Source organism: Drosophila teissieri, chromosome 2L (assembly GCF_016746235.2).
Source record: "Drosophila teissieri strain GT53w chromosome 2L, Prin_Dtei_1.1, whole genome shotgun sequence".
Lineage (NCBI taxonomy): Eukaryota > Metazoa > Arthropoda > Insecta > Diptera > Drosophilidae > Drosophila > Drosophila teissieri.
In genome coordinates this window covers 15752928-15778846 of record NC_053029.1, presented here as the reverse complement: position 1 = coordinate 15778846, position 25919 = coordinate 15752928, and the positions used below count along the sequence as shown (strand labels likewise).

At 41.7% G+C, this 25919-nt stretch overlaps 1 protein-coding gene across 2 annotated transcripts; it reads left to right on the top strand.

Annotated features, from left to right (window-relative positions):
• Positions 1 to 6595: 6595 nt before the first annotated feature.
• On the top strand, positions 6596 to 25828 carry LOC122613130 (zinc finger protein Elbow). 2 transcript variants are annotated; one of them, XM_043787167.1, is made up of 3 exons: positions 6596 to 7807; positions 23376 to 24195; positions 24551 to 25828. In XM_043787167.1, the coding sequence occupies exons 1-3, from the start codon at positions 7739 to 7741 to the stop codon at positions 25309 to 25311; spliced, it is 1650 nt and encodes a 549-aa protein (XP_043643102.1). In that variant the 5' UTR covers positions 6596 to 7738; the 3' UTR covers positions 25312 to 25828. The 2 variants fall into 2 exon arrangements, with proteins under 2 accessions (XP_043643102.1, XP_043643094.1); XM_043787159.1 differs by having other exon boundaries at positions 23373 to 24195.
• Positions 25829 to 25919: the final 91 nt, after the last annotated feature.

The following is a 25919-nucleotide window of genomic DNA, read 5'->3' as shown; positions in this document are numbered from 1 at the left end:
CCTATTCCCCCTTTTCATTATATTTTATTTCAGACATGCGAGTGAGTACTCAGCTGAGTTGATTAAAGCCCCCAGTGAAGAAGGGGGGGCAGAACATCGACTAATTGTAAATTGGAGCGGCTTGGAACGGAACACGCTCGGTTTGGGTTTGGGGCTAAATTATAATTTCATGTTCACAAGCACATTTGCACGCACTGTAATTTACTTAAGCATTTTTCCACCGCTCCCCATATACTTACTGCTCAGCTGGATGTGATGTGATGTGATCTCCTGAGTTGCCGCCTTTCGTTCGTGTGTGCGAAACTCATAATTTAGTTGACACGCCCATTAACATCGGGCCGCGGCGATCTTCCAGAGCTGCTGAGCTCCACATCCACATCCTCAGCCACACATCCACATCCAAGATTCCGAGGAGTAGAAGGGGGGGGCCTGGGTGGCATCGCGCGTCAGTGGCTCCATCAACAGCAACGTGCCGACACAATATAAATTATATATTTATATTTATAACATACAACGAGCGGCGAATGCGACCGCGATTGAAACCATTTTCTCGGCAAATCTTGCATCCCGGATGGAGTCACGTAGAAGCGGTGAGCAAAAAACTGCCTGGCATCAGATGATCACTCAAAACTTTTAACATTTCATTAGGGTAATCAAATTATACAGTCCATAAGCGAACGGGTTTCCACAACAACACAATTACTGCTCCATTGCAGGTGCTGAATAACTCATTTAGCTTCACCCGAAGATCACCTGGGAAGTGTGGATCGATTTGAGAACAAGTGGGAAAATGATTTGAAACTACAGTGGAATTTTAAGTTATCAAGATAAGAATACGTTTCTGTATTGGATAGCCCACTACCAAGGCTGCTAATACGAAGTGATCATTTTTGGAAGATATTGTGTAGATTATTCAAGTCGATCGATAAATACGCCAATAAATTTCACTCACTGGCCACATTTGTGAGCCAAATCGAACGCATGCGTCGTGTTAAATAAATTGCTGCATATTTATAAGTTATAAATTAAACGCAGGCCGCGAAAGGCAGCAACGTTAAGTTGCTATATTCTTCCGAGTCACTTTGATGATAATTAATGAATGTTAATTAATAACAAATTTGAGACTCACAAAAAGGGGGACAAAAAATATAAACATTTACTCGAATGCTACTTTATTGTTATTGTTGCTGCTGTCGCTGCTGCTGCTGGTTATCGCTTATACAATATCTAACATACTTTTTGTGTTAAAACGCGTTAATATCGGCAATTATTTTTCATCATTTCGAATTCTTTATTTCTGCTCCATTCGCATTTGCATAAAAACGCAATTAATTTGATTGTTTGTCATGCGGTGAATTATATTTCTGTTTGTTTTTACTGAAAGCTCAAGGCGAAATGTAAACAACAAAGATTTTGTCGAACGGAAAAATGCTTTTAGTGTCAAGACACACTGCCGTATTAGCTCTCAACCCTCGGACACAATCAGCCCACATTAATGGCCAAAAGACAAGAAGGCGTGACATCATTGATTGGCTTTATCTTCACAGGTATTTCTGTGGCTCTTTTCAGATCTCTTTGTCCACCTATAGCATTATGCCTAACAAGAAGATCGCCTCGCTTTCTGATTGAAATTTATGTGGTGTTTATTATAACCATAGTTTAGCCTAATGCCATTTGACATCTGTGGACAATACCATAACGAATATTTTATGGATTTGGCTCAGCTAATTAATAAATAGGTGAAACACAAACGAAAGGAGTTGAAATGCTATTTTTCTCTGATAACGAAACTCTATTACAAAGGGAAAATGTATTATCATCTCGCATAATTCATGGCACAAAAGCTTAAATTCAACAACATATCCATGCCATTAATAATAGCTGTCCTCTATCCTTAATTTTTCCTCTATTTAGAGTATTCAGGAAGCAGCATTGTGGCAGCTTCCGCCCAGAAGCTCGCATATATCATATTTCAGTTAGAAGCGGCAGAAACTCAGAGTGCTGTGAGCTAGGGTGGACCAACTGCGAGGTGCAAGGGTTCACCTGTCAGAGAGCAAAAGCCCAGCGAAGCGCAAAGCGTTTTTGCATTTTGCATTAAATTTATGATTTTTACAGCTGACATTTGTTTTCGGGCGCCTTTTCCTCCCTTTCCCTCCTTTTTCCCCTTTTCCTCCTTGCAGCAACTGTGTGACTCTCGTTTCGCCGCCACCAGTCGCATGTGCGTAGGGCATAACATGTAACAAGGCAACAGCCACAACAACAGCAACAGCAACTACAACAACCCGGCACGACAGCAACATATTTTTTGCGACTAGCAACTGCAACTGAATCAGCATAGGCGCCACATGTGGAACCGAAGATCGACTTACTAATGCTCTAACAAAAACGCATCTTGATGCTAACAAAGTAAAGCATCATACGTACTACATTTAAGGGAACTTCTGAACAGAGAAAGTATAACTATACTTTATAATAAGTGGATTTTTTTTTAAATAATTTTATTATGTAATAGGCTCATGAAAATAGAACCAGCTGTAAATAATATTAACTACCCTCAGTAAGGGTATTGCAAAAAACAGAGGTAGCAGCAGCTGTCATAAGATAAAAATGTGCCCGCGCCTGCATTTTGCATATGCAACTGCAAGCGTTGCAGGTTGCCAGTTGCAGGGCAGGACGTGAGGGGCCAACAGGGCAACATGCAACATATTCTAATGCGTTGCGACATCAAGTGACAGCAACGGCGACAGTTGCTGTTGCCGCATGAGAGGCGGCGACAGGCGACAGCAGCAAAGATGAAGAGAGCACCAGCAGCAGCGGCAGCAGCAACGGCAAAAAGTGTGCACGTGAAAAGCGGACTGCATTTTCCCGGGCATGCAAATGAACTGCAATTATGATAAACGCCGCCAGTTGACCGGATGTGGGCAACTAAAGTAAAACTGGCCCAGGACCGGGACACCTTTTGCATCGCGAAGATTGCGCAATTATTATAATGGACAATAAAAATGAAATGCTTAGAGTTTGCCAAGAGAAGGAAATTAAAAAGCTTGTCGGACAAACAGAAAACATGTTGTAATCAACCAGGTGGGAAATGAAAAATACAATGTTCTTCTTAAATTTATCAAAAAATGTCACACAAAACACAATCTAAAGACGCAGCTTAGCTACAGTTTTTCGCTTTAAGCTTTTTGCTCCTTTTGAAAACGATTTTCAAAAGTAAAGTATATTAAATTGAAGGCAGCATATGCTGCCTGCTGCCTGCTGGCCTATGGCTTTTAGATTTTTTTATTTTCAAACCGTTTTTGTGTGTTGCACACACTTCTACATGAAGAAAGCGAAGCCCCTTTGGCACATTACTCATACGCCCCAGTGGGCAAATTTATGAACTCACCAGCGCACTTGAGGCCACGACAAACGAGCAGAAAAAAACACAAAAACACAGAACCCTACAAACACACACACTCCCGACATCCATGTACAAACACTGGGTAAGTGCGTTTGTGTGTTTATTGGAGAGCAAAGTATAAGTACGGGGCTAGTAAAGCAGCTTGTAAAATATGCCAAGGGTTAAAAAGTGTGCAGCATATAATTCATACACATACACGAGTACAGCGGGAAAGTCGCCCGGAAAATATGGCCAAAGGGTAAAAAGGTGAAAAGCACAGGAGCGAGCGCGGCAGAGGGGAAAGCTCAACTGCAATCGAGCAACGGGTAAGTATAGTAGATGAAGCCGAGGACTGCAGCATCCTTTAAGAGGGTACAGCACACAAATGGCACTGCGGATAATTACACATGCATTTTGGTTTATTTTTATAGCTTTCAAAAAATAAATGCATTCATATGGCTTATCTACTGTTTAGTATTTAAATGAAACAAGTATCTAGACTTTAATTACAGTTTTTTAATTAATATTTATTAAGTGAAGAATCAGTACATCATAATATTGTATCTTAACATCACAGGGTGAAGAAATATTCTTAAGAATTACCAAACACTATATAAAATAGGTGAAGTAGGTTTAATTACAGTGAGAACTGAAAGCGTCGGTGTTTTAATATAGAGCATTGCATACTTATTGACACCCTTGCAAGTGACATCAAAACAAATACGCATCTGTAGTTTTCCCGACAAATAAGCGGAAGCTGAGTGAGGAACTTTTTCTAAGCCCATTGCCACAACTCAAATTATTCCCGAGACATCCCGCAAACTAACAAGCACTCAACCACTTTGGTGACCATTTTGTGTTACTAAAAGGGCTTTTCCGGTCACATGTGCCGCCCCCTCGTCCTCCTCCTCACCCCCACCCCTGTGAGCCGCATAAATGAACTGCTAAAATGCTAACAAAAGCCCGAAACGGAAACGACCCCCGCACCGTGAAAAACGCACCCCTGCTTATTTGTCTGTTGGGGATATTCGCTTGGGCGCGGCAGACAAGCTGGTACAAAAAAAAGGATATGGGCAAGCCCGGTTCTCTTTTAAAATTTTCTTTTTTCAGTCCGCTTGTGGGGTTTGTAATGTGTTGTGGCCACAAAATACTGTTAGCCACTTAATTTTGCGGTTTACCCAGAGAGCGAGAGCGATATATACTTTTTGTGCGGTTAATTGAAACTCGATTGTTTTGTGTTAAACCAGAAATGAGTCTATTAAGTCCGAAAATGAAACTAAAACCATATTGTGAAACAATAGGAAGCTATAAAACGTTTGACTCTGTCCGCCATTAAAGTGGCATCTAAATAAACATTTTATGGTTTTTGAAAGGCGAAACTTTCAAAAGCTTCTTAATGAACACGACAGAAATCCACAATGGAGGGGCGCATTTTATGAGAGCATCACCAAAAATGCTCCAAGAAGGCGTGGAGCAGCAGTGGCAGCTGTCAATATATGGCCGAAATATGTAAATTATCGATTGTTAATTCAAAGCGCCACGATTAGTATAATTGTGTATTTCTCTTCCAAATCCTAAACTTTTTTGTGCCATAAAGCTGGAGCGTCTTTTGAATATTTAACCAATTGCGTGGTCTTCGCTGTGTTTTTACGACCTTTTTAGCCTTTTACGATGATGCGGCCCCAATAGAGCAATTTAACCAGAGATTATGACTCTTATATTTGATTTCTTTAACTGTCTTAACGTGGGAGCTGTGATTCAGATATTTAGCTGCTTATTAACATCAGAAGGAATTTAAGCAACAAAAATTAATTACCAAATTTTTTGGAATTTTTAAATATTTAGCTACAAGGATATTTCATTCTTCTAGCTACATCTTCGAAAATTGTGCATCTTTATCAAAATTTTTAATTTAAAAGGGTCTCATTTACAAACACACTTTATTTTTAACCGCTAATTGAGTTTTGAGAATCTTTGATTCCACTGTGCAAAATGGGTGAAAAGTTCGTCTCAGTCATTTCCCGTCTTCATTTGCAACATGAGATTTTCGCCAGCTGTTTTCTGTTTACTGTGGGGAAAACTCTCTCTCTCCGAAGTGAGGAAAATGCACCGAAACGTGTTCTCTCCACGAAAACGTCTCCCTCTTTGGGTCTCTATTGCTCTAAATCACATTTTCTCGGCTTGCAGCTTTTAACACATACCCCACCCCTCCGCACTCACTCACACACACTAGCACACCGACAAGCGCCACACACACGCCCACCTGCTCGTAAACAATTATGGCCGACGCCGTTGCGCTCTCCACACGCACACAGGCGCCATGGCTGCACACACATGTGTGGAAATAAATTCCCCACAAAACACTGCGAAACAACAGCAACAGCAACAAAATTACCCAAAATGGCTACACAGAAGCGGCGATCGCCCAATGAGCGTGTTGGTGTCGGTGTGCCCAGCGCAGTGTGTGAGTGTTGGCTCTATTTTTAATTTCGTACATTTTATTTATACATTTGTGGAATTCTTTAATGTAGTACTCGACGAAAACACAACGATTTTAAAGGACAAACGGTTTAACTGGGCGTATACGCAATTTTGAAGAACTATTGCTTGATATTAGTAAAAAGTCACTTGTGTCAAATCCCAAAATCTTTTACTACAATATGATAAGATAATAATAAAACTAGTTTGGAAGTATTACACAAATGCTGGTTAATTTAAATGTTTGTTACTTTAATTAATATCAATAAAATTCAAAGCAGTAAATATACATTTTCGAAAATATCCAGAAATTTCCTTTAGTTCCCATGGTCAACACTGCTTTTCCGTATTAAAGTACCCATCTACTACTAACCGCCAATTCTACTGCGCTTTTTGGCTCTCCGCTCCCACGCTAAATTCGCTGCCTCAGCAAAAAGCATGCGCGCTCAGCAAAGAGCGCAGCACTGAAAACTTTTGCTCTCGTGCCCCAACTACTGGGCTCTTTCGCTCTCGCTGCCCGAGAAAGGGGGAGCGCATGGCCTCGGACAACAACAAAAGCACACTTGTTGAAAACGAAAACGGCCACAAACAACAAAGAGCGAACTGGTTTTCATGCGAGCGCGAAACTACTGAGCTGCGAGAGAGCGCCGTTTGGAGAGTGGGGGTGACACGAGAAGAGCGAAAAGGAGCGTGCACGTCATGTTGTTTATAGATTTTTAGTCGAATTTCGTTATTTCACGTTTAAAGTTCGTACGTGCGCTGAACGGACGGACTGCGACGACCGGAGTGTTGTGTTGTGAGTGCGAAAGCGTAAAATCGGCCAGGCGGATACATATGCACTTCCCCCCAACGCAAAAATAAGTAAAAAAAAAAAATAAAATAAAATAGAAGGTAAAAGTCCGCACAATCGCCTATTTTTTAAATCGTTTTCGAGTGATCTTTGTGCTTTATCAAAATTAGACTGAGTTCAAAACCAAGTATACATGTGAAACAAAATTAGCTCGGTAAATAGCAAACTTTTGGATAACCCCACGTTCCCGGAACCATCAAATAACGTACGTGCCTCATCATAAAACGCGCCCTCAACGAGGCTTCCGAGCGAAACCACTAACCAAAAACGGCCAAGCCAAAGAAGTACATAAATAAAGTATATCTAACAAAAGGGAAACCCATTAATGAATACATTGTAAAGCCCATGCGTGAATCAAACATAAATATACATGTATGCAGGCCAGCGAAGAAAGTAATGTGTAAATTCTTTTTTACACACATATCGTGTGCACATATAAATACTAAATACCGCTGAGGCAATTATAATACTTAATGAATTTATTGCACAATTAAAGCGAAGCCAGCACAACAACAATAACAATAACAACAACAACAACAAATTAATATGCCGCTGGCGTGAAAGTCACAACTCGACGCATGAGAAATCCCCCCTGCGCCACAGCACTGAATTATTAATGAAATCGAATTACAAACAAAGCCCAGCGAGCATCAGCAATAACGATTGCGAATCGAAATCGGAATCGGAATAAATAATAAAAGGCAAACAAAAAATACAACAAATACAAGAAAAAATAACAATAATAAATTATCATAAATAAGTACTCACACATCAACGAGAGCCGCGAAACGTGGACGGCTTAATCAGCGAAAAGTCAGGCAGCTGGAAAATATTTCAGGCAAGGCGCAGGCGCCGCTTTTCACACGAGTTGGCAGCACACGCCACATAAATTGGCATTTGCCGTTAAGCGCGCTGCCGTACTTTGCGGTCGCAACAAAAGCAACAACCACAACAGCAACAACCAGTCAACACCTCCACCGAACCACCAAAGAAAAGCCGTCAAAGTGGATTTAACAAATTATAATAAAATGCTGCAATCCAGCAATCATCATTATTTAAGACCGGATTATATGACAGCTGCAGCTGCCCCAACAGCGGTAAGCCCATCTCTTTTGTCTCATTTTCGGGCTTTGGGGGTTTTGGGGTTTGGGGATAATTCGCAAGGCGTTTTATTCGGCAATCGGAAATTTATTGCGTTTGCATGAACATAGGGCTTATCGCTTAATGCAGCTCATTGATTAATGCGATTGCTTTTTTAGTGAGCTTGTTAAGCTGTCTAATATGCGAAGTAATGATAATTGAAGAGGTATGTATCTAATGGATACTTACCAACTTTTATATGAAACAGTATTCAAATTTTAAAAAATTCACCTATAAACGAATGTTTTTATTAAATATTGATTTAATTATTGGTAAAAATAAAAAAAAATACAACTTTGGAAAAAACGACGTAAATTGCATACTTAATTGGTTTCGCATTCTTCACGCTCTCTGTAGAGAACATTATATTACTTGGGTGTTCCGATCGTTAGGCAGAACCAATCTTGTTAAGGCTAAAGATACGGATTACTGAAAATATGAATAAGAGAAATGCCAGAATCGCCATGAATAACACAGATCATGGCAATAACACCCAATTCGCTACGTTCGATTATAAGACTAGCAGCTATGAATAACAAACTATCGACATTTCAGACAACCGAAATAGATTGCCGAGCCATATTTCATAAATAATAAAAATGTCGACTGAGAAGCAATCGCCACTGGCGAAATATCCGAAACGAACAACCTCCTCCAAACTTCCAGAAGACTTTGGGCCATGTGCTAGCAAACGGGAAACGGGAAAAGGGAAATAGCGAATTCACAATCGTAAAACGATAAATTCTGCAATATCTGCACATAAAACTTATTTATGTTTGTTCATATTAAACTATGTAAATCTGCAGCCGAGCTGCCTGCGTCTGAAAGTGTTTAGAGAGTCGAGTGCACCTCTGGAAATTGTATCTAAATTTATGGCGCGCCAAATTTGAATTTATAATGACAGAAAACAAATGCAATTTCGCACACTTACACACACAGGCACACCAGACACACACACACCATAGTTCGAGGAACTATGGCAGTTAATCAGAGTCAAAGCTGTTGTGCTCCCCACTTCCCCCACTCACTTTATCCAAAGTATCTCTCTTCGAACTGCCGTGAGACTCATAAATTTTCATTTTAATTTGTTGAGCGCATTTCGTTCGTAAAGAACGGAAGCAGTTTATGGCACCAGCACGATGAGTACATTCATTAACTGGGTAATTTGAAATAGCGTTTTCGGAGCTACGTGATTTACTGATTTCGGGGGAGAGCCGAGACCGAGACCGAGCCCCAGCAATCTCCATATTGGTCGTGTGAAAGCTTTTCGGTGGCGCAAATGAGGCAAAACCCATAAATCAACGGATCGTATCTGAATACGAGGCCCGTGATGAACTGGTTCCGGTGCCAAGTGACTGACAGCTTCTGCGAGTCTAGGACTCACACAAACTTAAGAGATGCGGCTTAAAGTAATGAGATTTCCACATAAGTGGAAAAATATTTCCTTTTCACTACCAATACTTTTCTCTTTTAAAGACTGGAGTTCGATTTGGAGTTTACGTGCGACTCGTTGGGTTAATTTACGTTTATGACTAGCCTTCTTCTTCGGCGCTCTATCTGCGATGCTATCTGCGAATATATAAATTATTCAATGATTAATGGCAGCCGCTTATAATTAATTATAATAAAATCAAATAAACTAAGCCTGACAGCTGTCAGTGTCATCATTTGTATATCTTTTATGTGGCGCCCCATAAAAGCGGAGATGGAGACAGAGACAGAAAGAGAAACCGAAAAGGAAAGAGAGATCTTCAAAGTGACTGTTGATAATTGACTGTCACACGTTGAAAAATTGCAAAACTTTTCGCCCGAAGAAGGCAGCGAAATAAATGCGAGCGGAGCTATCTGTTGGGCAATAACTCAAAATCTGAAAACTGAAAACTGAAATGTGAACGTGAAAGTCAGCTTCGGTTCCAGTTCCATGTCAGAGCTTAACATGAGCTCAAGACCAGTCGTCAGTCAGTCAGTCAGTCGGACAGTGAGACAGTCGGACAGTTAAACTGACAGAGCAGCAGAAAAAGGTAAATAAAGTGCAAATGTCAGCTGACCGCAAACATCATTAATATAATTAAATGTGCCAGTCAAGCGGCCATTTATGCACTCCGACGTTCATTCCAGTTAACCACAGGCTGCTTGCCAGCCAACGGTTTGGGATTGGTTCGGGCCACCAAATAAACCCAACACAACTCAGATCTGGCAGTTAAAGTGTGCGCTTGACATAACGGCTCCGTCTCAGGCCTTTCCCCTGCGAATTTCCCCCAATGGGCCATTGGCCATTCTTTGGGCCTTGTGCTTGCGTGTGGCTCTAATTAAAGTGTCATCAACAGCTGAAATGCCGGGCTACAACAAATGAGTCGAGTAGAGGAGTTGCCCCAACGTGTTATGCTGGTGATAAATTGCCATGTCTAGAGCTGTCATGTTAATTTTTTGTACTCGCACACAAATAATAGTTTTTGTCCAAAGTGTTAATTAATTCTTGGAACATTTTAAATATGTGAAATGCGGCGAGACAGACAACCGACGTACAAGATGTACAGCGAAATTGTTATGGCACTCTAATTGGGGTTGGGCTGGGTTAAAAGTCAATTTACACGAGGTGCATACATTTGCCAAGCCATTTGGAGGCCTAGCATACACAGAAGCCAGTGATCGTAGGATAGTATGCTAGAAATACAGGAAGTCCATGAATTAAACTGATCATTTCATTTTAAGACTGCCTTTCATAGTTGCCTCTTATCAGCGTTTATAAATAAAGTATTAGTCACCCTTGTGCACATCGAACTGTGCACTAATCAAATCAAAATGCCCAATAAATTCCAACAAATCAATCAATCAATCGATCTGTCTAACAATAGCCTCGCTTGTTAAAATTGCAATGGAAGCGAATTCGGTATAGATTATCTGCGAAACACTTGGGTTTGCGGAGCGATAAGAAACCGATTAGGAACAGACTTAAAAAGTATACAGTCACTGGATCGATATCTGTGGCAGTTCATTAATAAATTTATGACGTTTTATGGTGAGACCATAAATTTAACGATCCAATTTCGTTAATAAGCAACTATAAATATAGAGTACGAAATAGAAAGAGCCATAAAACTTGAACAGCAGCGTCCAGCACAATGTGTCCGTTTCGCCCACGCAACATTACTGCCGTTTAGGGGTACAATCAAACGGCATTTATCAGTTAAAACTCGGCCCCATCGAATCGTGCTGGCAACACCTCCGAAACCCCTAGCAATTCAAAACTATAGTCATAACCATTCACGGCAAATATCATTTTGAAAACTAAATGCTTGCGTATGTACAAATTGAATGGGTGAAACTCAATGAATTCATTTAAATGCACGCGAGGCGGCAACTATGATAATGAATTGCAATCGCCGCTTTAACCGCAAAATAATAACCCGTTTTTTATGTGCTTTTTTTTCTCCATAGAGTTAAGTCGCGGCATTACAAATTATGGCCCGAGATAATCGATTTGGGGGAACGGGGGGCTGAGAGGAGGGGCGAATGTGGGTTATAAAACAGTCAAAGTCAATAATCGTAAAATGCTCCAACAAATTAACCAATAAATTCATATAGAAGTAATCAAATTAATGTGCCCGCTGATAACTGTCAATTGCATTATCATCATCGCCATTAACAGCATCATGAGATGTGTCACAAACTTAATTGTACGAACAAACGGGTTGCGCCAGGTTTTAAGTATATGCACAATACTCACTCGGTACTTTCGTGTTATTTTAGAATACAAAAGAATTGCATGCCTTATATATCGATATTCAAAATGTATTTATTGCTACTTAAAAAGATTCCGTTTAAAAGGTTTCGGCACTTGCCGCCCCATAACGACCTTAATTATGTCCAAGCACATGCTTATGGCCATGTCGCCATGTGACAAAGGGGTTTTACTTTGAGCATTTTCCCAAATTGGTTTTAAAGCCGAGGCGCGGAGTGAAAAAATCCCATAATTCCCACATGTCCAGCGAAACGCTTGACCGTTACGGCGGCATTCTTAATGCCCGGTAATCTGGTGAAAATTAAATGAGCTTCAAATGGTATCAATCATTAAGTTGGTTACGGGGCGTATGAGTGATTGGCTTAAGATTGTGTATAAATATTAATCAGCTGGCCGCCCAAATGCTCATTCACCAAGACCCCCAAAACAGATCATTGGAAAAGGGGGGCTTTCACAGCTCAACAAAACATTTGATACTAAGTGCACACAAATTGCTTTTGAAGCTCTGAAATTCTAAAGAAACGCAAGGCATTCAAGAACGTTCATATTTATGGGTTTCTCAGTAAAAGGCAGCCAGAGGGGACTCATAAAAAGTGTATTTAAAGAAGTGGGCTAAAATGTAATGCTGATAAGCCCACAAAGCGGTCAACTGGCGCCTTTTTTGGGCTCCGATTGGGCAGCGACAATTTCAATCAAATCAAACCGCTGAATGGGCGGAAAACAAATAAACAATCAATCTCAATCACATCAATTATGCGCTGCAACAACTTGTGAGCTATCAAAGCCCTCTCTTATCACCGGGTATTCCGCTTATTTCCGTTGGCCGCTCGGTAGACACTTTTTCGACTGTATTTGTATTTTTTTATTTATTCTATCGCGATGTTAATCATTTTAATTGGCGCCACTTGAACGAGTCGCACTCTGTGTGAGTGTCTGATTGGTGTCCATTAATTTTGTGGCAGTCATTTGAAAGCGTTTCAAATTACTTTTCGTGTTGCAAGCTGGTCTCAATTTACGGCGGGCACCGAAAGTGAAAGTGACTTTCGACCGATTGCGATACAGAAATTATGGCCCGGTCGTCACACGGAGCAACAATAGACCAAAAGAAATTAAGTTGCTCATAAATAATCTTCAGATTTAAGTATTTAAAGCTTGCCTTTAAAGCGGTGCAACTTTTTAGGATACACCAAAAATGATTCGGAGATAAAATTCTACTTAATTCATAGTTTTGCTTACTTTCCACGGTGGAAACTGACTGATTGTAATTACTTTGCTCTTGCCCCAAAAAATTGAATTCAAGCCTTCAAAGGCGGCTGACACTTGGCAGAAATGTTATGCCTACTTTGTTTAATTTTGTTTCGTGGCACAAAAAACAATGAAATATGCCCCATCAACAAAAGAGGCGGAAAAGTTCATTTAAATACAAACTGACATGTGTCAAAGTGACACTTTTTGATTGCTATTCGGTTACAAATTTCTAGCTCTTCTTGGCTTTCGTTTTTCTTTCGCTGCCGTTGTTGTCTTTCGACTGCCGTTGACACTTTCCCCAACACCACCCCCCGCCCATATACACCATATAGACAGGCAGTACTTGTGACACTTCAAGGCAAAAATGGCAAGGTTGAAATATAGAAAACGAAAATAAAGGAAAACGAATTAAAGACGCTGTCACAGTTTTTACTTTCCAATGACTCGAATGTCATGTCAAATGTCAAGTTACAAAAACATTCGTTTGACTTACGCAGGGAAATGCCGCTGACAGGCACCACGAACATTGGCAATCGTTCACATCAACTGCAGTTTGTTTGATTATGATCATGTGCCAAAAATGCTGAATACATTGGGGAACGTTTGAATAACAAATCAATCTGGAACAGTAATTATAAACATTTGTTGTTCGACCTGCATCCAAGCCAGAGCTGATACATTTTCATGAACTTTGGAGGGGGAAAAAATGGAAAAAGGGTAGGAAGTGCATCTAGTTATTACGGAACAATGCGATGCACATCTCACGCCTCCTGCAGTTTTCCCAGGCTCGCCTTGTGCGTTATCACGTGTCAAATATCTTGCGCCGAACAAAGGCTTTCCACACTTTTCGTGTGGGTAGCATCTTTATCGAGGGAATCGAGGGAATCGGGGAAATCGAGGGAACCTAAGGGGGCCTGCCTATTCAAATTAGCCGAGCGAGTGTTGCGAACAAAATTTACCTACTGCAATTCATTTATTCAGCTGTCTCCGCTGTCTTTTTGGCTTGTCGCCCTGTCATTTCGGCGTATTTTTGCGAATAAAAAATGCAACAAAATGTGCACAGTTTTTTCTCCTTTTTTCCGTTTCTTTGGCTTATCGCAGCGAAATAATCTAACGAAGGGGTAGATACCCCGCCCGCTTTTCCCTTTGCCGCTAAAACCCCTTTCCACTGCCGTGTGTTGTTGGTTGCACTGCTCGCGTTATTTGGCTCTATTTGCATATTTTCGCATTTTATTATGCAGACAGGCAGAAGGCTTTACAGGGGGGTTGGGGCAGTGGACAGGGGGCAGGGGCAATGGGGCAAGGGGAGGGAGCGAGAGAAGAGGCGTCAGCACGTCATTCAGTCGCACTCCCTGTCTCTGTTGCTCACCTCGAAAATCCAGCTGCTTCAGTTTCGTTTTTTGGAATAGACAGGCCAAGTGCATTTTTTACTCGCGAATTGTATCTGCACTGCGAAAAATCTCAATTTTTATTAAATTTAACACGAGATATTGAGTGTTCTCTGTTAGTTTATTCACTAAACTTCAAAATTCAGAACCCTTTTGAAATAATATTTTGGATCAACATCATTTCAACGATCTAATGCTCTATTTAGATTTACAGAATTTTTTGTAAAAAAACACTTTTTTTGCACTGGTCAGGAGATGGGGCGATGGGTTAACAGCTGTGCAACACAAAGCTGTCAGTTTGGCAGAAACGGCGCGAAGTGCTAAAATAGTGGAAGATCCCACTCTGCATCTATCTCCCTCTGCCCCCTTAGCGCCGTCTCTTTCTTGCTGTCAGAGTTGACTGGCAACGGAAGTGCAACAACAATTTGTTTTCCTTTACCGAGCTTTCAGTTAGTCGTTTCTGTAACGGTATCTATTGCATATGTACAGTGAACCATGGCTAATCTGGCACCGAAACTAATTTAAATTAATCTTAAAATACATCATTTTTTCTGTGCAAAATAAACAACCAAAAAAATTTTAATATCTCCCGATTAACATACCAAAACCAGCCACCAAAAGTTTAAATATTAGAACTACAAAAATTCACTTAATGGTGTTGTTAAAAAACGCAATTCAAGCACGCAAGGCAAGCCGGTAAAGTGAATTGTGCCAAAAACGAGGAGGCTGCAAATGCAGATGAAAACATAATCAGAAGGGGGCGGGGCAAGGAGGGCGTGGCAGGAAGAAGGGAGGCGTGCTGACAACACTTGTCAACGCAACTGTAGAGCGGCATAATTATAAATAACACGTAATTAACGCGATGCCAAATGCGAATGACACCTCCGAACGAACATTCTGTGGGTCTGCGAGGGGTCTGATCCGCATCTTCTGGCTCATCGTCAGCGGCATACACTTTGAGAATTTTAATGGTTCTTGCAATTCCATATACTACGCGGATTTATGATTTTAGCTGGGGATTTCTATCAGTGAAACGGCAATACTTAAGGAAAGTGAATAATCAAGAGTTTACTTATGAAACAGAGGTGCACCCAGCTTAAAACTTGGCTAAATCTTTGCACCCTTGAAAATTTCTTTAGCATGTATGTACTTCACAAATTGAAGGGGAATAGAGACTAGTTCTTGGACTTTTCGGACCGTGTAGCACCCCGAACCGCCCCGCAGCTCGTCGGCCATTTGGCATTTTGACAGGCGAGCCAAGGCAACAGCCAGTTGACAGCCAACAATGCCAGTGAGACACCAATAATGCTGCAGTTGCAGTGGACTGAAATAATAAAGTGTCGTTGGGTTCATTATGCGATCGCAATGGAGGTGGCGAGGGGGAGGGGGAGGGGTGGAAATTTCATTAACGCTGACAACTTGAAATGCTAATTATTGTCAAATTAATTTAGTCAGCTGTCAGCTTAAAGATTTTTCTTAATAAAAATAAAATCGAGAAAAAATGAGCGACAAACACGGCGCGGATCAGTCGGAAAGTAGGAATTAATGAATGCCGCATGTGGGCACGGGCATTCAATTCACTTGACAGCAATGACAGACACCTTTTGCTTGGTTTTATGCTAATTTGCCAGGCCAACAGCTGCCACACAGCACAGCACAGCACGGCACACAGGCGCAAATAAATGCGAATTCCTCTAAATGGGGGAATAAAATATCGAAATTATTGTTCTTGATGAACAACAAAGATTTGTGGTGAAATAATCGGTGCTCGGCGCGGGACTGTTACATTGAAATTCTGTGAACCCCTCCTGATCCAGTTTGAGGTGCTAAACTGTGTGCATACACAGCCAATGAGATTGCCAAAACTTAAGTATTTGTTTGAACTGACCTAAAGATTAGTATACCCTTCTAGATAGATTGAACGACTTATAAGATATTTGGTATATAGTCATGTCAAAAAAATACGTTCATATATTCGAACAATCTATGATACCTTGCTCACCCAATTTTGAATAAATCTCAATAAAGTGCTGTTAATAATAGCGCTACAAGTTCCAAGCAAACCTAATGCGAGACATTCTGTCCACAAAATAGATAATGCCCAGAAAATAAGATAATCTAAGCCGAGTCATTCCGAAAGCATCCGCAAAGTAAATAATTGCGTTTGCTGATAATAACAATGATCCGCGTTTGCATAACCCTCACAGCTGTTAATTCCATATTTATTTACGCATATGTACACATTTTTTTTGGAATACCATATAAAGCCAGTGTTTTTTTATTGCGGGAGGAAGTACAGCCCGTCATAAAGTAACGCCCACGTTGACGCATTCCATCACAGCGCTGGACAGACGATGGCAGGTGACAGGCGCACGTTGCGTATGATTGATAAACACGTTGTCCAAATTAAGGATACACAACACACACACACACACAGTTAGAGATGGCGAGAATTGAAAAAATAAACACCATTAGGCTGAGACAGCTGCGCTAATCCAAGAGCAACCTTGAGAGGCCTTATTTTTGAGTCGTATTTTATTTGTATGCGTTGTGTTTTGCCGCTCTGCTGCCACATGAGTGATGAGCGGTATAATGGAATATGCCAATTGGCGTTGACATCAATAGCGGGAAAAAAAATATGTACATTGCCAGAGGGAAGTGAGATTAAGTGATAGATCTGCAGACGAGCATTGCCTTGTTAATGTTTTCCCCATTCTGTGGCAATTAACTTTGGTAGAGGCTACGGGGTTAATTGCATTGCGTATACGCACTGTTTTACTCACAGGCACCTAGAAAAGTGGGAAAGTTAAGTCTAAAATGATGTTTTATCTAGGATACAAGCATTTTGTTTATCTGTTAGTAGCCAGATAAGGATCAATCCATCAATTGGCGTAAATAAATAATTATATAAAGCCATTTTTAAAGTTACTTACCTTGCAATTGGAATAAATGACAAGTTATAGTCCAGTCCACGTGTTCATTTCGCTTACGTCAACCCAAAGAATCGCCACTATTTTGAGCGCCTGAATATTTATTCTCATCCCCTAATTACCGTAATCGCATTTGTTTCCTAATTTGAGTCACCCACCTGGGCAACCAAATAAGCCACACCTGACAAAAGATAGAAAAAACACTCGCCATGCAAATAAAAAGGCCAGAAACAACAAAGTAATTTGCACAGCTACACCAAAAAAAAACGACTAAGATAAGTATACAAAAACTGCTGGTAAAGAAAACGAAGTGAGGAATGCGGCGACGAAAAACAAATGTTTGCATACACAGCTCTGGAAACCAAAACGAAAAAAGGCCAACAGCGGAAAATGCAGCAGCAGCAGCGGCAGCAGCGGCAGCAACAGCAGCGAAGCTATAACAACTGCCAACTGAAAACTAAATAGACACGTAATGTCGACAAAAGTCTGACATGAAATCTAACAGAGAAACAAGACACGACCCCAGCCAAGTTTTCCAAGAGACCCCGCCGAGTGGGGCCACTGCAAATGAAAGAAAGAGTGACACATGAAAATGGCATTAATGTGTCACTCAAAGTGCACCCAGTGCAGCGGCAACTGCAGCAGCAAGCCACTGTGACAATTGCAATGATATGGCTGACAGTTGGGACTCAGACTCATGCAACGTCTGAAATTGCAACATTGTCTAACGCCAAGTGCTCTTCACCGGCAGTGGCAACTCTATGCCACGCCAGGCATTGCCACATGCCACATGGATATAGTCGGCTAGTCGGGTAGTCGAATAGTCGAACAGTCGGCTTTTTTAGTGCCAGAGATGGCCTCGTCGGATCTCGGCTTTATTTGCCATTTGCTCACTCTGTTGGCCCGCGTTTGACAGTCAAATGACGCTGTCGGTTGTCAATATGACAAGTGTCAGTTGTGCGGCAGTTGACAGTTAATGTGACAGGGTTTTGTGTTTCTCCCATTGTGTCGTGCCGGCTGAAAATAAACCAACAGGCATATTGAATTGCAGTTGTGGTCGTCTACATATGCACTATACATGTGGTAGGACTACGGACTATGGACTACGGACTACGGACCTATGGAGCGGAAAGGGGTTACGCTTGAGCGGAGGGTCTAATCACTTGTGACCTTTAAGCCCGTGCTTTGGTTTCCTAAAGGGGAGGCCACCCTGAAAACAAATGGTGGTCATCGTTTAACATTTCTGTCTTTTTGACAAGCAATTTAAATTATTGAGGGGTCGAAAAATCATTATACATTATTAATAAATAAATTTGGATAATTGAAGTTTATAACGAATAAACTATTTAATACTAGTATTGCTATAAAGTCTTAAACTATTTGGGTTAGAAACAACTATGAAAGATTGCATAAATGAAGTGTACATAATATATGTATATATTATATGTTAGTAGTTTCTGGCAGCTGTTTAATCCTTAATTTAAGCGAATTTAAAAATAAAAACAAAGCGACAAGTTAGTTGTTCAAACTTCTATATTCAGGCCACCCAGCTCACAGTATTAAGACTCAAGATGAATCGCTTAATTCCACTTGGGCGCAAGGCTCTTAATATTTTTATAGCCATTTATGCAAATTTCCCATATACATTTATATTTGTTCCTCTTTCACCACAACCAGACAAAATTTATTATCGTCCGAAAACGAAGAAAAAATCGTATATAAATAAGCGTACACAAAAAGGTGTTAACAGGCGGAATGATATAATATACATGCATAATATGTATAACGACAGAGTACCCACTTCCAGTGTCAGGGTCTTCGGAGTCGCGATGTGGGGCAGAAGGAGAAGGAGGGGCCGAGTGAGAAAGGGAAGAAAATACAAAGTCTGCATAAAGTTTTATACCATTTTTATCGCTTATTTTATAATTCGCCAGCAAAACTGCAAGGGCGTCTTAAAAAACTGAGTCAGGAGTTGGAATGGGTTGGGTTGGCTTGGATTGGGTTGGGTTGGTTTTGGGCTTCGAATGGGAGGAAAGGTCTGCTGAAGACGTTGCCGTTGGCTTATGCAAAACGTTGTCGACGATGGCGGCGGCACACAATTTCCGCTTTTTATGCTTATCCTGTAATTCATATTTATAGCAGCTATTTCTGTATCGTAATGTGAGCGAGGGAAGGAAATTTCCTGAGCCGCTGAATCTTTGAAAATTGCATTTTACAAAATATGGCCGGAAAAAATGTAGTAAGCGAAGCTCTCTTTCTTCGCGTGGTGGCACGATAAATCTCGAAATCCATTTTAGATAAGTTTTATTGCTGTTTACTAGCACATAACTCAAGTATATGAAATTAAAGCTACTTTGCCTTAATAACCCCGACGATAACCGTCGTAAAAAGGGCATTCAAGTGGACACTCTTCCGCTTGCTTCTTTTCAAAACATTATACCTTTCGGCAGGGTGTTCAAAGTAAATCGATCAAAAGATTCAGTTTGATAAACTGTCAGAGCGAAGTCAAGCATTCGTCTTGTCTCTTAGCAACTTTCGTTGTCTGCATGACTTCCCCTACAACACCTCGAATTGAACTTGCCCCCCACTTGGCTGTCATGTCATCGTTTTACCAATAAAAAACCAACAAAAAACAAAAAAAAGTGAAACACACAAAGTTTCAACATTTTGTTTGTCATATTAACATAAAGTATGCTTTTTCAAGGGCCTTCGAGTGCGTGAGCCATACACTTTGCCTTCGACCCCCGATCAACGCAAGAGCTTCGCGTGCCGCTTTTATTTGTTTATAATTTACTTTATTTTTATTTGCCAGAGACTCTTTTATTGTTCCAACTTTACGTGCGATGATGACTTAAGTATGTCGACGTGTCATACTTCTCAAATGTTGAGTGTTTTCAATGGGCTGGCGGGGAAGTGGCTTGGGGCTCTATAAAATAGTTTGACACATTTAGCTTTTCTTGTTAATTTGTATAATACTCGAGGCATTTGTTAGTGACACTTGTGTGAAATGCCAAGCAAATAACTTGTATGGCGTGACGATGAATGGTGGTGTTTCTTTTTTCGGCCAAGATCTTGGGTAAATTGGATCAATTAGACAGCCTTGGTTACCAGTCTTACAGACAAGGAAGTGCTCTTGCTGAGAAGAATTCAAACACTATAAAAGTCGGACAACAGATCATTTGCGCTGCCTGTGGCCAACTTAACACACCTTTACTATAAAATTAGCATTTTAAAAATATGTACACAGACGATAATAAATCAAATCAAATCATGACAGCTGAGTGTGTTTAGTCGAAAGTGTCTAATTAAATTATACGCATTTAACAAGCGGCTGTGACTTGATTGTGCAAAGGCATAACTAAATGCATTTCAGTTGAGGTTTCATTTCCAGCTTGCTCAGCCATGACTACTGCTGTTGTCGTAGTCACTTGTTTTTTATTGCCATACTCAGCTTGTTGTTTGTTTACCTTGTTAGTGTCTATGTTTTGAATACACATTTTTCACAAGGTGTAACATTTTAATTATCACAATACCCACGTTTTTGTTGCTTTTCGGTTTTCGGTTTTCGTTTTCCATTGGCTTTTAAGAGCTAATTAAGTGTTAAAAACTAGTATTTTGCCCGGTCGGATATTCTAGAGTTTTAGCATGTTCATAAAAAAGCATTGAAGAGCGCTTAGTAAACAGTTTTGATAGGCCTGGTTACACTGCAGCAGAAGTTGATTTGTTTAATTACCCCACATGGCCTCAATTATTATGTGAGCAGGTCAGACACAGAGTAATAATACCACTTCGATTCGCACATATAAATTAAATATATCTACGTTTTATGAAGCCATTGTCCACTCATAAATTAAACAAGCCCCATATGGGCCCTTCTATCTGCGCACACGTACGAGTGTACGTACGTAGTTTGGGGTTGGGGTTGGAAAATATTTATAAACTAAATCACAAACAAAGCACAAATGTGCGACACGAATATGCGTAATACCGAAAATCAATACGGAAACTTTATCAACATGATAATAAATTATGACTAATTGTGCTAAAAACGAGACGGAATATAGTGAGCTTCGCCCCTCTGTTTGCGCCAATAATTAATAAAGTGTTGATGAGGAGGATTGGACTGTGGGGGTTCCTCGGCATGCCCACATAAAATTCAAATCAAATATAAAGTATAATAGGGCTGGCTATAGGTTGACTAAGAGTATACACTGCAATGCTTCTTACAAACAAATATATTTATAGCAATATTGCAAGCACTATAAATACCCATACTTAACAATTCAAACAAACCATATTAGAAAATTGGAGTGTAGTAACAAGTGGAACATCCTTGATGAATTTTTTTATTTATTTAACCATCTGCTGTGGCCTGTTGAATTATTACTATTAAGCCTCATCGTCCTCCACACTGAATTATCCCCTGGCATAAAACTGAATGTTACTCCTTTCATGAGCACACACAAGCACTCTGATTACAGGGCATCCAAAGTACTCTTAAGTACCGATAAGAAATTCTGCCATTTTTACAATAGTATCATAATAATTTATGGCGGCCCATTGAGTGTTATAAAAGCTTCAATATTTTGTAGTTTACGACTTGCGCCAGTTGGGCATAAGCGTAATTACGCTCTCGCATTTTCGTATATTCGTATATACAGACTTGCCACAAACAAGCCGAGTGAGTGTACGTCATTATATTCAATGTGGCTGTGAGTGCCAGCCTGAGTGTTAGTGTGAGTGCGAGTGTGAGTGCTCGTTGTAGTTGGGCGATGAGTTATGAACGTTCAACTCTCGCCTCAGTTTCGGGTTTTCCCTTTCCTCTTCCTTCCGCTTCTTCCTCCTCCGTTGGCCATAATTTATGGCATGCGGCGAAATGGATTTTATTGCAAAAACCGTGTTTCGTGTTTATGGCACAAACTGTGAGTGGGCAATATTCATTTCATTTATGTACACTTATAACTACGATCGACTGTAATTTCAGCTTTTGTCGGCACTCGTTCGATACCCCTTTGTACTACTCAATCGGTAATTTTCACTCGTATAGCTCTAAATGCTGATATATACGATCGCCTTTATGGGCCAACTACATATAGTATGGATAGAAGTGCACATACAGTCATAAAAGGAAGACCTCAATAGATAAGCAATGAGCTTTGAGCCATTTATAATTAGTTTAAGTTGAAGTGATATATCATATCATAGTGATTTCCTAACTACAATCTTTAAAAATCCTTTAGCAGTTCCACTAAGTGAACAGTTGAATGCATAAAAGATAGTTTTGGATCCTATAATTTCATTTATTGGATCAAATCAATCCAGAATTAAAGATTAAAGATTGCCTATCTTTTTATTACGAAAATCCCCTAAAAGTGGTTCATTTAATAATAGAACGTTCTTCACTGCCCACTTAACTACCTAAAACTCAACTCATTTGGGCAACCAGCACTACCACTCACATAACTTTGGCACTCGTTTATTGCACAATATATCACGAATAGCTAATAATTTCATTAGCCTAATTGCTCATTTGGAAATGGCCATAAAACCTGATGAGCGCTGATTAAATGTTATTAACATTAGCTGTGCACATAACTGCAAAAACGAGTAAGATGGATCGACTTGGCCGTCAAAGCCCACTATACTAAGTACTTTAATTTATGATAACAAGAATTGGAATTGGTGGATTTCGGAACTTATGAGTGTTTTTCATTTCATACAGATAAAAAGTCAATCCAAAAAATGATGTCAACTGCAGGAAACGCCCTCAGTTTTTATTTGTACCCTTGGGCCAAATAGCAAACACTCCCAAGGGCGTAGTTAGATTTTTTCCAACACCACATTGCAATATTTATGTATTTCTATATCTTTCCGTTCGACTCTTTTTGGCAAGAATTTTAATGGCCTCATAATTCCCTTTATTATGCTGTGGGATTATAGATATTTACGACCACGGCCCTGTTATTTATGTCGCCTGAAAGAAAGGAGCATGTTGCACAAGCGAGTTGCACGAGCATTTCAAGATCGCACCAGTTTTGTGGCGAAAGATAAGGATCTGGGGCAGAGTCGGCAAAGAAGTGTTTGCCGAACAAAGTAGAGGTGGAGTGAAAGACAATGAGGACGCGATCTTATCGCTGGGGCACCAAACGCACGATATTGTACTCGTACACAAATTTAACCAAGTTTTTCCTTTTTTTTCCCTTCTTTCACCCAGCAGCTGGACAACAAAAGCAGTCCGTTGGCGCTACTGGCCCAAACATGCAGCGCCATCGGGGCGGATACCACAAACCCCAAGCTGCTGGCGGCCAACATCGAGAAGTCCACAAAGCAACTGCAGCACCAGGCCAAGGGCTCGAGCGGATCGGGTGGATCCGGCTCCTCCTTCGGCCTCAGCCAGCAGGCATCAATGGACGGCAGTGCACGCGATAAATCCTCGCCGGTTAGCAGTCATTCATCCAGCGTTAGCACCGGTTCCGTGGAGCAGCAGCAATTGCCTCCCGCCCATGGCGGCAGCAGCAAGCCGCCACCGACCACATTCAAGCCCTACGAGCCGAACAACAACATCAGCAACATAACCACAGCCGCCGATTGCGGCGCCACAAATCTCAGCAGCAGCAACCCCGGTGCCCAGCAGCGGGTTAAGACCCCCAAATCGACGGCGAACGGCGGTGGCCAGCGCTGCGACTCCAACCAAAGTGCCAGCTCGCAGCACCGGGAGTCGCCCACAGCAGCCGGCTCCCTGAGAAGGACCCCCACCTCGGGCCTGGCCGCTGGTGTGCACCACAATGGCAGCCCCGGCCTGCCGCCCACCGCCTCCTCCACGCCCGGCCGCAGCAATTCCAAAGAGTCGGCCGCCATGCACAGTCCCAGTGCAGCGGCGGCGGCTGCGGCGGCCGCCCAAATCGCCAGCTCCAATCGCCTGCAGGAAGCCGCCCTCGCCGCCGCCAAGGAGGCCAACTACGTGAAGGCCCTGCACGCGGCCAGCCAGCAAGGATCCGCCTCAGCCGCAGCAGCTGCTGCATCCTACTATCCGCCCGGTAAGTGCCATCTGGGATTGTGGGCGGGTGGGATTAGGTGGGCTCAGTCATACTAGTACGGCAGCCCAAGTAAGAAGCTTGGAAATGTGGCGGAATTTAAATTGTGCTGATAAACATTCTCAAAAGTATTCTCTGGATATATGTATATAATACATTTTTTAAGCATCCTGACAAGGAATTCAGGATGCTGACTAGAAGTATAACTAAGAAACTGCAAGTTTGGTTTAAATAAGAGAATTATGTTTCACAATAGTTTAGTATCTATCACTTTGGAGCCTTGCAATACTTTTAATCAGTTCTGTTAGATCATACTGTTGCAGTTTCTAAAACGAATTTCCCTACCATCCCCTTGCAGGTTATGGCAGCCCCTATTCCATGGACTTGATGACGGCCAGCTCGCTGATGTCGCCACACCACGCCATGTTCAAGGCGTCGGCGATGAACCCGTATCTGAACTACGCCCGCATGAAGGGGCTGACGGAGCAGTCGATGATGGCGGCCACGCCGAACGTGTGCCGCGATCCCTACTGCACCGGATGTCCGGCCAGTCCGCACTACATCAACAAGGCGGCGGGGCAGCCGTGTCCGGCGGGATGCCCGCAGTGCGAGGGCGGCGGCGGCGGCGGAGGTGGTGCCTCCAAGTCCAGCGGCAGCCAGGGCGGCGCGGGTGGATCCTCGAGTGCGGCAGCAGCGGCGGCGGCGGCGGCTGCCTCCTCGTACCACGCCCAGTTGGCCGCGCTGGCCGCCGCCTCCCAGATGCCGTACGTGTGCTCGTGGATCGGCAGCGATGCCGCGTACTGTGGCAAGCGGTTCGGCACCTCCGACGACCTGTTCCAGCATCTGCGCACCCACACGGCCTCCGTGCCGGATGCGGTACTGAGTGCAGCTGCCGCCGGCGGCATACCGCCCAACCATCCGCTTTTCCAGCGCACCTACCCCACCCCGCCGCTAAGTCCGCTGTCGGCGGCCCGCTATCATCCGTACGGCAAGCCCTCGATGCTGCCGCCCTCGCTGGCGCCACCCGGAATGCCCGGACTGCCACCGCATCCGGCGCTGGCCCAGTACTTTGCGCCGTACTCGTTGTACGGGCCCAGGATGGGATCTTCGCATCCGTAGTAGGCGGCTGATTGAATCGCGTGGAGCGAAAGTTCGGCCTTCAGTCAAACCCATCATTTCTCTTGAGTCGTCGTCGTATCTCTATGTGTTTTTGGTGTATATGTATGACTCACTCGTGAAACGAAAAGCTAGTGATCTAATGTACTGTAGTTACATACAAATGTGTTTACAATTTAGCTTAAGGAGTCTAGCGTGTAGATATGAATATGATGAATATGTATATCTAATATCGATGATATACTGTAATACATAGTGCAGCACATCAAATATCGCTCGTCCTTGTGTGTCTGTGTGTTTTGTGGTTGCTACTAAACGCAAACGGTAATTTTAATTTAATTTATTCTATTCAAGCGAATCGATTACGGAATTAACGAAATGAAAAGATTGTCCAAAAACTAAAAGTTGTAAAATTCTTGTAAAATATATGAGTAACTGCTAATAATTAATTCTATACATATGCCTAAACATAAATGTGTAATTATGAACAATATTTTAATGTTCACTTAAGTCACTGCAAAGAAATCAATAAATCAAAGAAAATTAAATACCAAATCAGTTTTCTTCTCTTCTATATTTGTGAAAGGAAAATTTGAAAGTAGTACTTTGGG

Bases quoted from the DNA above. Each gene is read 5' to 3' on its own strand.
- LOC122613130 (XM_043787159.1), top strand. From the start codon at position 7,739: ATGCTGCAATCCAGCAATCATCATTATTTAAGACCGGATTATATGACA. The intron at 7,808-23,372 runs GTAAGCCCATCT...TCTTTCACCCAG, and splicing joins CTGCAGCTGCCCCAACAGCG to CAGCTGGACAACAAAAGCAG. The intron at 24,196-24,550 runs GTAAGTGCCATC...ATCCCCTTGCAG, and splicing joins TGCATCCTACTATCCGCCCG to GTTATGGCAGCCCCTATTCC.